The following is a 17,452-nucleotide window of genomic DNA, read 5'->3' on the forward strand; positions in this document are numbered from 1 at the left end:
AATGCATTTAAATCCTCCTCCAAAATTTAATTAGCTAAATGATGCTGGAAAAGTCACATCCCCTTTGGTCTCCAGTATTATTATAAATGAAATACAGGGTTTAAAGCAGGTGTCTCTCTATGATTTTAGACGAGGAAAAGGCAGGGAATGGAACCCTGGTTACCAAGTTTTACACAGAACTAGCTTTATAAAAGAGTGGGTCCCCAAAGAGTCCATCCAGTTTGACAAAAAAAAAAAGAATTTCTCAGAGAAAATGGTTCCGTCAAATTTTTAAAATACATTGGTAGAGTTGGTTAAATATTATTTTATTTAGAATTTTTAACGTCTATGTTCTCAGCTGAAATCAGTATAATAATTTTCTTTTCTTTATTGGGTTTGGAGTCAGTGTTTTATTAGCCCCATTAAGTGAGTGGGACTCCATACGTTGTGGGTAAAATTGTAACATTTCCAGAATATCTCGCCTGGCTTTAGTCCATTTGTATATCCTCAGGGGTGGAGAGTTCATCTCCATATCAATGGGTAATTACCTGGGCAACCGAGGGTGTGTCTGAACCTGAGAGGTTAAAGGGAGGGGCTGGCGTACTTGCCGGCTTCTTCTTCAACAGAGGAGAGGTCCCTGGACTGCAGTGTGTAAAGAATAAACGGGTTTTAACTTTATTTCTCCCTTTGACTGATTTCAGTTTTTAGAGGTATTTTCCCCACAAATTTTCTCTTCCCTGACTTATTTCTCCCTGGGATTTCCTCTCCCCGGACTTACAATGTTTGTTTTTTCCAAGTTTCTCGGCTTATCATTATCTCTTTATTTCCACCCAACAGGACATTTGCACACTCACACCTAACCCCTTTTTTCTTGCTTCTCCACTCATGCCACAAACACCATATGGGTATTGACTGGAATTTTAGTTTAGGATTGTTACAGATACAATTTTCTCCTTATTTTTTAGTCCTTATTTATTTATACAAGAATGAAATTTTTTGACTTATCTTTATTTCCTATATCAGATAGCATTTTCCTGATAATGTATTTTTCTTACTGTAATACTTAGTCTAATAGTGTTTCCAAAGAGAGTCTTTGCTAATATTTCTGCTTCTCTTTGGGGCTTAAAAATTTAGTTACCTATGCAGAAAATTATGTTTTATTAATTAATTTTTTTTTTTCCTTACAGCAACCTTGACAATTTTACTTTATGGATCCAGGGGTTATTGCTGGAAAAGCCAACATCAATCTGATTTTTTTTCTTATATGTGATGAGCTTTTACTCGAAAAGCTTTGAGAGTTTTCTATCTACTTTCAGTGGTCGTCATTTCACTGCATTTTCCACTCAAGGTGCTTAGGTATTTTTGGGCACCTTTATAAATCTTTTAAAACTGAGTTCTTGGGTTTCTTTTTTAAATTCTGGGAAATTCTCAAAATTATTTCTTCAAATTTTTTCTCCCCTATATTGATTTTTTTCCCCTATCCTTCTGAGTCCAATTATGTGACTTTTGAACCATTGTCACTTCACATTTCCATTTCCTTTGTATTTACCATTTATTGTGCCATTGTTTACAAAGTCCCTTGCCTTGAGATTCCAATTTATTAATTTGTTCTTTTTATCCATTGTACTGTCACTCTTTGTTTCATTTACTTTATTTTTTATATTCTTTATCTCCAGTTGATTTTTCTTCTATGTTTCTTCTTCACAATATGTCATGGCTCTAATGTTTTCACTTATCATTTTTAGTCTACTTACTGGATGTGGGTAAAATTGTAGTATTTCCAGAATCTCTCGCCTGGCTTTAGTGCATCTGCATATCAACAGGTATTTCAAGGGTTGGAGAGAAGGGGTATATCTATATATCAATAGATAATTACAAGGGTGTGTGAGGACTTATCTGGACTGGAGAGGTTGGTTGGAGCTCTCTTCTGCTGCAGCTGGGTCAGGAGAAAGACAGGACAACTGCTTGTAAGAAATAAAAAGGTTTCTCAACTTTATTTTTCCCTTTGACTAATTTCAGTTTTAGAGGTATTTTGCCCCGGGATTTTCCCCCGAAGTTACCCTAGACTACTTTAAAATGATTCTTCTCTCTGGCCCATGAGTTCTGCATCATCTGGTAAGAGTGGTACAGTGTGTCTTTTTGTGACAGTACGTAAGTCCTGAGGGCTTCCAGTTGCTGCCTGTGAGTTTACATCGCCAAGGTCATCTGCTACTTTGGCTGCAAATGGCAAGTGGGGAAAGGGTAAACTATCCTGGGCCCTAGCTTGGATCACTTCTGGCTAGTACTGGGAGCTGGCAAAATATGGAGGCCAAAAGCCTGTGGAATTACCAACTGGGCTCTCTCATTCTGTTACCTGCTACCTCAGTCCTGAGCACTCTGGATCCGCCTCTGACCTAGGGGACCTAGGGCCTCAACTTGTCAACAGTATCATCTCCAAGCTGCAAGCATCTGATGCAACTGAAGGGGTGGGAGCCTGAGGCAGTGGGTTGGATGGTGCTGGGAGGAGGAAATGCCCAGGTGCTGCTAAGGCGACCAGTATTTTTACTACCTGCTCCTCCCTCCAGCTGGCCACTAGCACTGACCTAGGTTTGCCAGGCTACTTCCTTTGGCCTCTCAGTGTCTCTGGCACAGCAATGGTGGAGCCAAGGCAATGCGGGGAATAGGACAGACATAGCCTGAAACCTCCCTCTGAAACTCACCCTGCCCCGCAGCCCCCACCCCCAGGCTACTTCCCATGCCAACTCCCAATCCCAAACAGGGCCCTGATTGGCTTCTCTCCCTCTCCAGGGATTTCCCAATTTTACTTCACTTCTTAGACTCCATCAACCTCCCTCTCTGGCTCTTATGGCAAGGTCAGGTGTGAGGAAGGAATTCAGCTACCATGTTCATGTGACATCTTCCCAGGCATGGACAATTCTCCAGTGGTTAACAGAGTAACTAAGAACCCTAGAGGATACAGTAGGCTTTTTAGGTGACTCACAGGCTAATTTTCTTTAGTGTAATCTTGCAGGAGGGGGACCCAGGATTCTGCCTTCTCAGCAGCCCTGTCCCCCCCCCATAGAACTACAAAGAGCAGTCTGAAAAATTATTACCCAAACATCTAGAATGTGGTACCATCTATAGCTTCATTTAGTTTAACTTTTCTTGCTAGTTAATTCATTATACAGATATGAAAGACATTTTTCTCACTTAATGATAACATTTTCTTCTTGTTTCTATTATTGGAAAGGGTAAGATGAATTGATGGTCCCCAGGTTTATTTGCCTTCTTAACTGTTCATGGTTGAGAAAAATCTTTAAAACCTATTCCATTTTAGCTGGATCTCAGTCTTAGGCAATATCCAATAGTTTTAGGAGTTCAGACCCTATGAATGACTATAAGAGAACTATCTACATTGCCTCTAACTCCTGGCTGATGAAGAAAACTTTATAAATGTTGGCATCAAACCCAGTCTGGCCTTTAGGGGGACAGTTATTGCTAGAGAAGTAGACACTGCTCTTTCCCTCAACTACTCATCACCCATCCATTTGATAAAACCACTAGAACTCCAGGGGAAAATCCCCAGGCAAAATACTTTTGAAACCAAAATCAGTCAAAGGGAGAAACAAAGTTTAAGAAACCTGTTTATTTCTTACAAGCAGTTGTCCCATCTCTCCTGACCCGGCTGCAGAAGAGAGTTCCATCCAACCTCTCAGGTCCAGGTAAACCCTTGCTGGCCCATATAATTACCTATTGACATGGAGATGGATTACTTCTCTCCATTCCTTGGAAACACCTATTGATATGGAGATGCACTAAAGCCAAGTGAGAGATTCTGGAAATACTGCAATTTTACCCACAACCACCTGTCCGATACTTGGGCACCTATATGAGAGCTCCTTAAGAACTAAGACTTTGGCTTGCTCATTTTGTGTTCCCTGTCCAGCCCCCCACCCCACCGAGTCTAAAATAATAAGCACAAAGTGGGTACTTAAAAACTATGTGCAGATCAAAGACCTTGTTCTTGAACTCTTGACTCTCAGCTGTCAGAGTGGGCACACCAACTAAACTTTCTACTATAACTGCCAAGATAAACAAATCAACCTTTCAAGAGTTTCCTCAAAGCTAACCTGTTTCAACAGCTACAGATTAAGCTTAATTCCATCTTGCTGGCCTCTTGCATGACATGACACCCAGCCCCACCTAAAAAGCCCCTAAGGCAAAGAATGAACTTTACACTTTAAGACACGAGAGTAATTTGTTTATTAGGTGCTTTCTGTAAGTTGAGGAGGGAAATTTTTGGCAAATAAATAAATAAATAAATAATCAGACAAAAGGAGACTTTAGGGTAAAGAAGGAGCTCAGGAAGAAGGAAGCGGAGTCTTTGCATAGTTCTAAATGAACAGAAGGTGGCAGCCTAGTCGGCAACATGGATTCTCAGCAGAAATGCAGCACTTTCGCAAAAAACAGGGATAGGAGGCTTTGAGAAAGTGGTCAGAAGGTGACTATTTCTTTACCATAGAGACAGTGGGGTGGAATATTCGTCCTCTCTATCGCGGCAGCCCGCGGCCTCTTACATGATCTGCCTGGGTGTCCCATACCCAGTCATGCCCGCCTGAGAGGCACCCTTGTTGCTGCCCATCTGCAGGCCTATCACATTCTGTCCCTGGCGAAGCTGCTCCTCTGAAAATCCTCTCCGATTCTGCTGGGCTTTCCTGGGCAGAGGGAGTGAGATGGAATCACGTCATTCTGACTGTTTTCAAACCCTCCCCCAAGACTCCACTGGAGGTCACCAAAAGGAAGAGCAGACCCTCTGCTGAGCTATAGTAATGCTGTGATCTGTGGCCCTGCCCTGGGCTATGGCCTGCCACAAGCAGGCTCCACCATGATACATGAGCTCTCTAACTTCTTAGAAGCCCAGATGGTCCTTCCAGAATTTCTAGCAGAGAATCAGTGGCTGCCTCTCTGGGGCTTCACTCTCAAACAGCTGTCCTCTCACACTCTGTCTCTGTTACCTGAAGCCCTTGTGAAAATTAATATCAGCTCTTCTGACAAAGCATGTCATTAATTCCAGTCTACCCTACCCTGTACAGGGTCAAGTTAATGTTCCATTTTAGAGTTGAGGGGCCTAAGAGTTAGAGAGGGGAAATTTCTTATTCTAGACCAGAGGTCAGCAAACTTGGGTAAAAAGCCAGATAGTAATAATTTTGGTTTTATGGGCCACATAGACCACGGCAGGTCACTAATAAATCTGGGACCAAAACTGGGGTTTTAACTGGCCGATACATAACGGGATTTCAGCCCAGGTGCATTTAAAATGACACAAGCTGGCACCTTTTTACAACTGTCAAAAACAGGGCAAAGGGGATTAGGGAAATGAGGAGTCCATTAGCTGTTACAACATGCTCTCTCCTCTTCATCTCCCATTGAGCTCCTGGGTTTAGGCTCTTCTGTTATCCCTCTAGTCCCCCGCAAAAAAAGAGTAACAAAACAAATGTCTTTAGGAAAACGCCCTTTACTGATGTGACCACATTAACTTATTATCCATACCAGGCTCCTCCTGAAAGTGAGAAGAGTACTAATAAATATACTGGGACAACAGGTGTTAACCAGGATGGTCTCCGGTGGACAGCAATTACTTTCCCTTCAGCAGTGAGTCAAATAAATAAATAGGTAGATTCAGGGCTACTTGGGTCATAAAACCAAGCTTAGATATCAAGCCACTGGTGAAAAATGCCACTGGGTTCTCTCAGTTTCAGAACAAATATGTGGGGGGATCCAGTAGTCCATTGGGAGCCCCCCCATTTCTGCCCTGGGCAGGGTGTTGGCCTGAATGGCAGCCTGTCTTTTCTTGCTCTAGGGGACTCACTGGTGGGGCCAGGAGCACCTGCTCCTGGGGGCTGTGTGTCAGAACAGCTTCCGAGGAGCTACAGGGCTTCACATGCTCCTTATTGGTATCATCCCTCGTTGCAGGGTGCAGGGAGTTTTACCTGTGAAACCAGGATGGCTCTCCCCGGTAGCAGCCATCATCCTTGGTGACTGCAACACTGCCTAGAGCCATCAGCGTCCTCTGCACGGCTGCCATGTCCTTCCCTGGAAGCCAACAAAGAGATTAAAGCCAAGCCTGTGTCAGGCCAAGGAATCTAGGAGAATGAAGCTGGAACTCCAGGAAGGAAGATCTGGTAGAGGGTATAGGTGATCACACTCCAGGGAGAGGGGAATGGAATGCCTCTCAAAGGGCCTGAAGAAAACCATAGCCAAGCTTCTTAGAAAGGAACAAAAACATCAACTGGCTAATTATTCTCTCTCTGGTATATATTAGAGATCCCCAGTGTCTAATCCACTCCCAGTTGCTATATGAATGAAACATTCCAAACACTTATCAGCTTAGAGACAGGTAGGTCCCTGCCCTGAGCAGGGCTCTGCCTCGCTGGGGTCTACAGGCTGTAGTAAGGGGACACCTGTGAGGGGGCGGCTGTGGTGGTTCGCAGAAGGCTGGAACCAGGACTGGAAAAAGAAAAAGGAAACCAAAGATGCTGGTTGCACGGATTGTGTCAAATCCCAGGTGGCTTTTCTCTTTTACTTTATCTGGGTTAAAAGGGCCTAAAATCACCGATGTGCATCAAATTGAGTATTCACTTGGCTGTTTGGGCTGGAGGCCTGGAAAATGAAGAAAAGCAAATCAACACAGAAAGCATTCAAAACGACACGGTAGGCACTTTATTTTGTGCTGCTTGAAAGGAGCCAAAGGGGACATTAAGAAACTGTGGGTGGAGGTGGGAGGAGAGCGAGTGGGGCGCGGGAGGTGAGCCCCTCACAGTGGGGGGGAAGCGCTGCTCCCTGAGCAGCCCAGTGGCCGTAACTCACAGGGAACCGGGCCCTGCAAATCAGCCTGCTGCCCCACTGTGTCTCCTTTCCTCCCTTCCGGCTGGCTGACGTGTTCTGGACTGGGAAACAGGCTCCTGGGTGGTTTGCCCTGCAATTTAGAACCAGATCAGAGGCCCCTGAGGCGTAAGAGCCCCAGCTAAAGGCATGGGGTGAGAAAGGCAGCGGTCAGCCAGGGTGGCAGAGTGAACCATCTTTAGACTGAGGGAGCCATCTGTGGTCTCCCCAGCCCGGCTGCTGAAGCTCAGACCCCGGGGAATACAGAATTACAGGAGAAAGGCAGACGGAAAGTGAGAATGGCATGTAACCTATAAAATAAAATAAATTCGGGAAGTCCAGTTCAGAATGTCCATTTATTCCAAGAGGAGAGAAAGTGGAAGATCCCTCTTCCCTCACCTCTCTCCTCCCCATTAGCCAGGGAGCAGTTTCCTGGATCCCGAAGCCCTGTGGGACTGGCTGATGGATACAGGGATGAACTGCTTGCAGTGGAGAGCCCCCCAGACTGCAGGAGCAGCTGGGCTGGTAGAGCAGGGAGTATCCAGGCAGCAGAGGGACGGGGAGCGCACAAGGAATACTGAGAATTCAGAGAGAGGGAACACAGAGGGGACTGGAAGAATTACTCTTCTCTTCCAGAGAGGAAAGCATTCCTGAAATTGTCACTGTGTAATGGGATCTGAAACACTGATAATATTCTGAAGGACTACTCTGGGAAGACATAGGAAGAGGCTTTGCTCTTCAGCAGTGAGTCATTAAAGGGAGCGAAGAGGAATGGAGCAGGCAGGCAGGCTAGGGCGCGTCACTCATTTGCACAGTGCACCAACAGCACACACAAGTCCATTTCTGGTGGTGGGAAAGAACAGTCTGGGAGGTCCAGAACTGGGGAAATGTAGAGCCTGAGATCCAACAAGCCAGCCACAGAGACTACCTCGGGGACAGAAGCTCTGGTACGCCCGAGACACAGCAGCCTTCACAGGAGCTAGCTAATGTATACACCACAGAAATCCAGAAAGGACGGAGGGAACTAAGTTCCCGGGGGCAAGAGTAAGATATCCAGGAACCTAGAACTGTGACTACTACCCCACCTTCATCCCAGAGAATAGAAAAGGAAGCAGTTACATACTTGGGGCAGAAGCAGCTGGAGAAGGAGGTATTATTTGACAAGAACAAATTGTAAAAAAATTTTCCTTAAGAAAAGTCCCAAGGCAGGAGATTTGATATGAATTATAGGCTAGAGACTTTATTATATGTGATTTATCAACCCTGTGGAATTGATATTATTCCTTCCAATGTATGGATGGGAAAGCTAATTCAGAGAGGTTAATTAATGTGCCAGGAACACCCCAAAGTAAAACCAGAGCCTGATTTTAACTCAGGGGTTTGAATACAGAATCCCCAAATAGTCCACTAGGCTGCCCTGCCACCTCCCACAGGTCCCCACTGCAGGCTGGTTGGGCAGCATGTTGCTTGGTGATGGGGGTGATCCCAAGGGTGGTGAGGGCTGCTTCCATGCCAGGCCAGAGGGTATGCACTGGGGGGGATACAACTGGGGCCCCCCACAGGAGTAAGGGCACCAGCCCCAAACAGCCATAAGTCTGAGTGTTTTTATCTGAAATTATTTCTCCAGGACTCATACAAACAAGATTAAAACAGAAAAAAAGCAGTTGGGACCTTGAGTCTCCATCAGCATGTGGATCAACCTAATTATTGTTGAGCTTCTACCTAACATTATGAGCAGAGATTTGCTTCTGTAACCTTTCATGTCTAGCTTGTTGTCATGTCTTGTTAGATTTCTGACAGCTGTTGCTTGGGAGGAATCCCAGCTCTCCAGGGCCAAGGGAATGGAAGGGGCCCTTTCTAGCCTCACTCTTGTCAGATCAAGTGCTGTTGGGTCAAAGGGGGCATTTGTGGAGGCTGATTCCTATAACTGGGAGCCCAAAATTTACATATAGGAGCAATGAGATTAAGGAAGATCTGTAAAGTGTTCCAGGTATAAAATGACAAAAGCTAAACTGTTCGCATCACAACCAAGTGTACTGTTTGCCTAGAACACAGACTCCTTCAGGACAGGATTTCCCAGACTTCTTGGACTCTTTAGGGTCTGGGGTAGGGGGATATTTTTAAAAATGTGAATTTTGAGGTCATTCTTGAGAGACTATTTTGGCAGGCCTGGGGTGGGGCCTGAGGTTTTATATTTTTAGTAAGTTCCCGAGGTGGTTTATGCCATAAGGCAAGTGTGAGAAACACGGGTTTTACCTGGGGATTCCCAAACTAGACTGATCATCAGAATTATCTGAGACTCTTAAAAACTCTAGGCTTTGGAGCAATCCCCAGAGATGATTCTGACACAGCCCCAGGGGTAGGCAAGTACTGCTCCAACACCTTGGTTTTTGATTTTTAAAAACATCACAATGCCTGGCACACAGTGTATTCCATAATTTTGTTAAGCAATAACTCCTTCCTTCAGAGAGATCTTCTACAAAGTCAAATAGTAAAATCAATAAATAGAAGGGCTCTGATCCAAGCTGGGAGCCAGCTCAGAGCCCTGGTAGCTTGCAATGAATCTCTGATCCCTGAAAACTACCCCTAGACACTTTGGCAAGACAGCTTGAAAACCACTGCTAAAGGCTCTTTTTCCAAGAATAAAAAGAACAGTCCTACAATACCAACTAGGTGCTGAGAATTTTCTAGATGCCAGGAGAGCAGAAATGAGACTGAGTCTTGGTGGTGATCTAAATGACACCTCTGGCCATGGAAAGGGGATGACACATGAATGAGGAGGGGCCGAATGTGCACTAACCGCTCAGAGTTTTTAGTAGGGTTACGTGGCCTTGTAGCCCCTATCAAGGGAGAAGGCTGATATTAGACTTGCAACTGTACAAAGAGATGGTACAGTGGCCTTTCTCATCTCTCCTGGCAAACCTTTACAGACAGTCTCAAATAGCCACTGACACTTTCACTTGACAATAGAGTGTACCCTGTTTCCTGCATGATCACAAAGCAGTGTTTTCCCCAAGTGTGGTCTTGCATTGTCAGGACTTCCCCTCCCCACCCCAGGGATTCTTAGTGCCCAGAGTTCGGGTGCTGTTACCATAGAGATGCTTGAACAAGGATTTTGTTCTCTTAACTTTTTTTATTACCTCAATGATATCTTATGCATGTCTTTGGAAGAAAAAAATAAACAGAAGGGTAAAGAGAAAGAGACAAGACCAGACAGAAGTCATTTGGGTAGATAAAGTCAGACTGGACACTAGACTTTCAATACCAAAAACCAGTTTTACAGTCAAAAGTCTTTGCTTCAGAGCTACTTCTATTTTATATCAATCCTGACTCATCCTGGCTACTCTTGGAACAGAGCATCTTTTTCATTTTTCTGAAAACAACCAGTGGATTAAGAAACCATTTCTTTTTTGCCTGAGTAAGCACTTAGGAGTAGCTTCCAATTCTCCAGTCCAGGTAGAGGAAATACTGCTATAGGGAGAAATGCCGGCTTTGTTGCCTGCCTCCCTGGAAAAGTTGTAGGGCAGTGGTTCCCACAGTGGGATTCCGAGACTAGCATAAGCAGCGTCACCCGTGGTTTGGCAAGAAGTGCAAATTCCTGGACCCACCCCGATTTCATGCCTTAGCAGCTTTGGGGCTGGGGTCCAGCAATCTGCTTTAACAAGCCTACCAGCTGGTTCTGATGCACAGCAGAGAACTACTGCTGAAGGGAAAAACGCACTGTACACAGTTGTGAGCAGCACTTGAGGTAAATGCAGTAAAGGCTGTTCAGCAGGCATTTGTGAGGACTCAAGTCATCACAGGTGCCTCACAATATCCCAAGTGTCTCTCCAATTGGGTGAAATGTCTCTTTTGCTCTGGCAGTTGAGGAATGACACACACAGTGACGCCTCCCTGGAGAATGTACTTGGACTTCTTAGGCACTCCCCCCAGTGTAAACCACACACCCCGCTAATTCCCAGACATCAAGTTGGGGGACAGGAAGGCATGACAAAGCCATGTGTCCAGGATCCTTGTCAGTAGGATTATTATTTGTATTTTTTACAGAGACCTTCTTCAGTGAAAAAATTTTTTCTACTTTTTTTTTTAGCATCAAGGCACAAATCAGTAGGATTATCTAGAAGAGTAACCAGGTCTGATTTATCTTGGAGTCTTGCCTTCTCTGACAGTCTAGTATTCTACATACCTAAGGCTAGCTGCGTGGTTATCCAAAAGAACCAAAAAGGTTAGTTGCTGATGGACTTACAGTGGGGGAAAAGAGGCCAACATTTATCAGGTGCTATTAGCCAAGCACTGTGCTAGAGACTTTACACATTGAACCCTTACAAGAACTGTTCAAAGGGAAGCACTAGAACTGTTTACAGAGAAGGAAACTGAGGCTCTGAGAAGCTAAGCAGCTTAAACAGGGTCACAGCTAGAATGTAGCTAAAGAAGAGTTTCAATCTATCTACCTGACTCTGAAACTCATGCTCTTTCCACTGTACCAGGATCTTCTGGGTCTGGAATTGGCAAAGCAACACATTATGGGGAAATATGTCAAGAGGGTAATGAACCAAGGTGGAAAAAGGTCAATATGGTGACCTGCAAAGCCAGCCCCTCCAAACTGGAGAATGGTGGGTGAGAAGGCACCACTGACAGTAGAGAGGGCAAAGGTCATCCAGGCAACCCTCAGCTTCTGTGTGAAACCATTAATGAAGTCCATTTATTCCAAGACAGAGTATGTGCCTTCCCCAGCCTTGCTTATGCCATTCTTTCATTTCCACTGGCCTTAAGAAAGGACAGGCTGATGACATTAGTACTTTTCACACTGCCACCATACATCATTCTCCATCATTGCCAGGCACTATGCGCAGCATGTCTAATTCATTGTCTCATTTACTCCCCGTGTCAGTCCTGTGAAATAGGTATTATTATCCCCATTTTATAGCTGAGAAAATCCAAGCTTAGAAAAGTTAACTGGTAAGTGGTGGGACAGAGGTGTGAACCAGTGTAACCCTGACTCAGGAACCTGCATTCTACTGCCTTCTAGGATAAGTGTTCTTTAAGTCTCTCTGACCAGCACACCCACTAGCGCTCTTGAGTTCGCTCACACACACACACACACACACACACCACGCCCTTTTCTTCCTCCTCCCTCTCTTCCCTTCTCCTCTTCCTTTATGGAGAAGATGTTGACGTCTAGCCTCCCATACGCTCTCCTCTGAGTCACAGCAGCTGAGACAGCTCACTCCTGTCCTTTCCAGGCACTGATGGCAAATTTGAAAGTAACCTGCCAGGCTTCACCTCCTCTCACCCAAGAAAAGCACTCCTAATCCCCTCCAGCTGCTCTAAGTGGCCTTCACTTCTCCACTGAAAGGGACTGGTCACCCCCAGTGTACCCCTGAGGGAACTTCTGCAGCTCTCTCTATATATTATCCCTGTGTTTGGGGTGTTTTCTGGACCATTCAGCCCTGGGATCCTTATTGAAGCCCTGAGACTTCTATTCTTGCTACCCCCGTGGTGTCCATTGCAAACTTTCCACCTTCCCTCTAAAAGGGGTTTCAGGATAGTGGGTGCCTCTAGGGCCTCAGCCTATCTAAATAACTGAAGCCCAGATGAGAAGGCATCTGGAAAACTTGGGCTCCTGAAGCTTTATTTGTCTGCAACAGAGCAGCATGGCATCCCTGGGCAGCCAGCGACAAGCAGAGCCCTACTTAGGAAGATGCTGAGCAGGGGAGATGGGGATGGAGAGCTGTTGAACATAAAATGCCTACAGAGGAGGAAGAGAAGTACCCAGGCAAGGAGGGCTGGACCCACAGCAGGTCACAGTCCATGGCACCAGGAATGAATGGGACTAAGTGAAAACCACAGTCAGGGTAGAGAACAGACGGGAGAATGGGCACCAAGCTGAGGGAGTGGCTGGTCCGATAGCCGTGTATACAAGTAAGTACACTCTCATACGCGCAAAGACACATGCCAACCCTGCCTCGGAGCATCCCTTTGATTCCAGCTTACTCATCCCCAAACTTAGGAGCCACAACCAGCAAGCCAGCCTCGCCTCCTGCCCCTTTCTCTGCTCACAGCAACCCATCTCCCACCTCTTGCTCAACTGTATGGCAACCAGCTCTGGCCTGAGCCTCAGACGAGATATCCCTTAATCTTGGGGGTTATCAAGGATCCCCTCCAATCTTCAGAAGGAATATTCTTGAATCTCAGTCCTGAGCTGCCACACCATGGAAGGACACCAGCTCTGGGCCTTCTAGAGGCCATTTGAACATTCCCTAGCAACTGCCTTCCTCACGTCAGCTACCCTACCTACTGCATGCCTCACAGCAAGCCTGTCCCAGCAGCCTTGGAATGAGGCTCCTGCTTTATTTCCTTCAAAGCTCTATTCCTCTGGCCTTGGGGCTGAGGCCCCTCAGTGTTGGACTTGTTCCCTTTTTCTGGGGACATTATCCTGCCTTGGAGCCACCTGTCTACTACCCTACCTCTCCAGCCTAGTCACACTCATGTCCCTTAACTGCTCTCTTTCCTAACACATGGGGCTGGGGCAGGTGGTGCGGACCTGCTCTACCAGAGACCACTGCTGTCTGTGCCCCTCTCCCCGCCCTGCCAGCACCTCGTCAGTGTGGAGTACACCTGTGTGGTCTTTGGAAAAAGGCAAAAGGCAAGCAAAACCTCCTCAGTAACAGAAAGACAGGAGAGCACCCTTGGGACACCCTCCTCCCACAGACCTCCCAGTGTGTTCCTCCTACGCACTTCCTGCACTTGGGGGGCCGCACCAGGACCCCTTCTGTTTACGTGGAACAATCGCATGAAGGGCATGCGCATTTGGGCACAGGGGAACACCAAGCACTATGGCCACAGACCCCATATTCTCTGGCAGGGTCTCCATTCACATCACTTTTCCCCAAAAGGTGGACTGTTAAGTATGTCCAGAAATGTGATTTGATTTTTATGCCTCATAATCAAGTCAGTTCACAAATGTGCAAGAATAAATCATCTGTCACACTGTCTGAATGGAATATCTATCTGGAAGGCATAGTTGCCAAGGTTTTCGATTAATAGTTCAATGAAAAGTTGGGGTGCTATTTATTTTCCAGACAAAATCGCACCAGGCAGCTTTGTCTACAAGCCCAGCTGCTGGTGAATCAGAAGCACACTTGCTACCCTGGCCAGCCCCCTCTCTTCAGTCTATCATTTGTCTGTGATGGGAGGGGAGACAGGAGTGAGAGGCGTCCATGTCACCTTTCAGCTTCCTCTCCACAGAGGCTTCTGTTTACATGTTATTTTGCTGACGTCCCAGCCATGTTCTCAAGGTGTGCGTCCCTTAGAGGAGGGTGCCTCTTTTATCAGACCACCACAAAGGGGGAGACTAATAGTGTCCCTGGGTGACAGCTGATAACACTGACCCTCCTCCCCCTGCAGGCACAGAGAACATTGTGAGCGGGTTTCACAAAGAGATGGGCAAACCGAAGGGGGAGGGGAAACAATCCCCAAGGCCTGAGGGCTGTTTACCTTCCCACAGATCCACTGTCTGAAAAATGTCAGTGGTCCTGACACCGTAGATCTCCGCAGCTTTAAGGAACTGGGAGATTTGCTCCATCTGCTTAAAAGCCATCTTCGACTCTGAGATCTTAGGGATGGGCTCTTGTCCTGGTGGGTATAAACTGTTTATCAGCTTGCACAGGACCTGCAGGGAGTAAGGGGGAGACCAAAGTCAACACTTCCCTTTGTTTTTACCCCTCACTAATGCAAAGTAAATCGTAGCCCCCACGGGGCACAGCTTACAGGTCTGGACAGAGGTAAGTCTAGTGCTCCGAGACGCCATGGGCTCAGGGCTGGGTAGCCAGGTTCCCATACCTAACCCCAAAGACCCAGGCGCCCTGATCCCGGGGACTGTTTCTGACCGCAGTGAGGCCAGTGGCCAGGAATCCCAGGCCCTCCCTCCTCCCTTCCCTTCCCTTCCCGGGGTGAGGGAAGGAATGTTTACAGAAAGGAACCATGTGAGATGGCCGGGCTACGATTCCAGACTTTCAATGGAGGGATGAATTAGTGGCTCCTGGAAAGGTTAGATGATAGAATCTAATATTATTTATTCTCTCAAAAGGCAGATCAGAATCAGGCTTCGGTAACTCATCCCATACGAGCTGATGATGTATAAAAGGACTGAACTGGGGTACCGTCCTCCCAAATACCCATAACCCCAGTCCTGGGCAACCCAGCAGAAGCGTGGGTTAGCAGTTATGTAACAGTAAATCACAGCCTGCGGGAAAAGATGGGCTCGTCTGAATCAGAGCCTGCAATCCGCAATCCCTCAAACACAAGGGAGCATCTGTTAAGAAAAGCAGTTATCAAAAAAGGATTTCCTTCAGTTCCCTGTGAATTGCGCTTTTAACAGACATTCAGCATCCCCAGGGAGCCTGGCTCCGGAAGGATGGAAAGTGGTTAGTCCCCCCATCCGTTCCTTTGTTTTACTGTGTAACCAACCCATTGCCCTGGGAGAAGTAATGGTCCCCCGATGAGTTGATGCACCAAAAAAAGGCAGGAGAGATTCCAAGGAAATCCTTTTCTCTATTCTCACTGCAAAAAGCCAAAGGGCTTCGAATTTGGCAACAACTCAGAAAGAAAGCCTCCGATGGGTGGAGAATCCTCTAAAACTAGCTAGGGAATGGTGCCGGAGCCCAGATCTTCCAAGCCTGAGAAAAAGGCATGCCCATTCCCACCCCGCGAGGCAGAGACTAGCGGCGGCAGCTCCTCCCGCAGAGAGGGCTCTGGAGGGTTTCCCTGCCCTCCACCCCAGGCCCCAAGATCGCGGCCGCAGGACCTACCGTCCCGTCCATTAACCATTTCTGAAAATGGGCCCTGCCGGGGGGCGGGTGCTCTATATCTTCGGCGCACTGCAGGATGATCCAGTCCACCAGCTTGTTCTCCAGGTCGGCGTCGTACTTCTGCTCGATCTTCTCCTGCACCTCTCGGCTTAAGCCGTAGCTCGGGCCCCTGTTAGCCATCTCTGCAAGAGAGGAGAGGGCACGCGCGGCATCCACACAATACCGCAGCAGCAGCCGGGCGCTCCCTGCAAACCCGGCGGGGATGTGGCTGGGTTGTCTGGCCCCGCAGCAGCTAAGCGGGCAGAAAGCCGGGCGTGGTTTAAATCAAGGAGCCAATGAAGCCACTGGGGTTTCACTCACCAACGGGGAAGAAAAGCGCAGCCACGCGCCACAGAGTCTAGAATAAAGCCCCTGCTGGTCCAGGGGGGCTGGCACCCCGTCTCAGTCCCGCGTATCAATGTAACGAGGTGATGTACAAGGACTCACAATCAAGGCTTAAGCGCTGGGCATCAAGGGCGCTGGAATGGTGGTCGTTCCTTCCTTCCCCCTCTAGGAGCACTTTGCAAAGGCAGGAACCCTAGATGGCAAGAGCAGGTAATTAACAGGCAGGGGGAAAGGCCGCCCTGACGTTCAGTTGCTGATGCAGCATGGCGCCTGGAAGAACAGTTTGATTTTCCCCAGGCTGAGGAGGGTCAGAGCGGGGCCGTTGCTAAGAGCGTCCAAAAAGCCAGCCCTCTGGTGTGTCAGCCCTCCCGCCTCCCTCCCGCTGAGAGCTCCTTTCTCCTCCTCCGGTGGAGACAGATTTGCCCAAGGCCAGCGCACAGCTGCTCGGGCTTGGGGCCTCCGGGAGGGTCCATTCTGTGAGCTGTCCATCTGTCGGGAGTCGCCAGCGCTCTTTCCCCCGGCCCCCGTGGTAGCAGTTGTCTGGCAGGACAGGAGGGGTGGGGGTGAGAGCTGCCACCGAGAACTTCAGCTGCCAGTCAGATTTCATCCAGAAATTTCCATCCTGGTGAGAAAAAGTTATGCCTCAGTTTGACTCATTCAGCGAATGTAGCTTTTTGTGCTGTTTTTAATCGAAAGCTACCGAAGGGTGTCTTACCAATTAAACAGAGCTCAATGTACCAAGGACTCTTGGAATGAAAGGTTTTGATAGAGTGTAAAGATTTCATCTGTTTATTTTAATTAAGGACGAGGAAGTCACATTGTCCATTTGTCTATTTGTCCATTTGTCTTCCTGGACTGTAAGCCCCTTAACGGTAAATAATAAGTCTCACTGGTGTTGTGTTAGTCCCTGGCTTTTTTTCATGACAAAAACATTCAAAACTGTGTTACTCAATTCATTCAATAATTATTTTTGTCAGTGCTTAATTGTGCCAAGTCCTCTGCTGGAGCTGAATAAAATACTATTCTTGCCCCTAGAACGGACTGATCCACTCTCAGGCACACTAGATAAAGCAATTATAGTGTATGGATAGTGATCTTTGTCCTTGTGGGAAACTGACCAGAAACAATGCAGGAAATGAATCCTCAAATATATGCATTGAGAAAATTCTCCTGCCAGCCGGGACCTGACTAGTGAAAATTCAATTACTTAGTAGATATACTATGCGGTAGTTTGCTTGAGAAACGCCTTAGCGGTCTATGGTTGAAAGCCTAGGAGAGAACTCAGGGGAAAAAAAACCAAAGGGTGGTGAGAGAACCTGAGCTCTGAGGATAGCAGGAGGTTTAGAAAAGCGTGAGAGGGGCTGATGAGTTCAGGTCTTGATACTTCATGAATTCTTTAGTTGAAAAGACTCTAAAGA

General features: G+C 46.9%; 1 protein-coding gene across 1 annotated transcript; it reads right to left on the reverse strand.

Annotated features, from left to right (window-relative positions):
• Positions 1 to 4,197: 4,197 nt before the first annotated feature.
• Positions 4,198 to 16,001, reverse strand: TAGLN3 (transgelin 3). The gene is made up of 4 exons (XM_017655489.3): positions 15,651 to 16,001; positions 14,338 to 14,512; positions 5,949 to 6,051; positions 4,198 to 4,673 (listed from the first exon to the last, which is right to left on the reverse strand). Exons 1-4 carry the CDS (start codon positions 15,828 to 15,830, stop codon positions 4,532 to 4,534), a joined length of 600 nt encoding a protein of 199 aa, XP_017510978.1. The 5' UTR covers positions 15,831 to 16,001; the 3' UTR covers positions 4,198 to 4,531.
• Between the last annotated feature and the right edge of the window lie 1,451 nt (positions 16,002 to 17,452).

This window comes from Manis javanica, chromosome 3 (genome assembly GCF_040802235.1).
Source record: "Manis javanica isolate MJ-LG chromosome 3, MJ_LKY, whole genome shotgun sequence".
Taxonomy (NCBI): domain Eukaryota; kingdom Metazoa; phylum Chordata; class Mammalia; order Pholidota; family Manidae; genus Manis; species Manis javanica.

What these genes read in the sequence shown, in the direction of transcription:
- TAGLN3 (XM_017655489.3), bottom strand. Translation starts at nt 15,830, where the DNA reads ATGGCTAACAGGGGCCCGAGCTACGGCTTAAGCCGAGAGGTGCAGGAG. An exon ending in AATGGTTAATGGACGGGACG is followed by an intron (nt 14,513 to 15,650) that starts GTAGGTCCTGCG and finishes TACTCCCTGCAG; the next exon opens with GTCCTGTGCAAGCTGATAAA. An exon ending in GACAGTGGATCTGTGGGAAG is followed by an intron (nt 6,052 to 14,337) that starts GTAAACAGCCCT and finishes GTTGGCTTCCAG; the next exon opens with GGAAGGACATGGCAGCCGTG.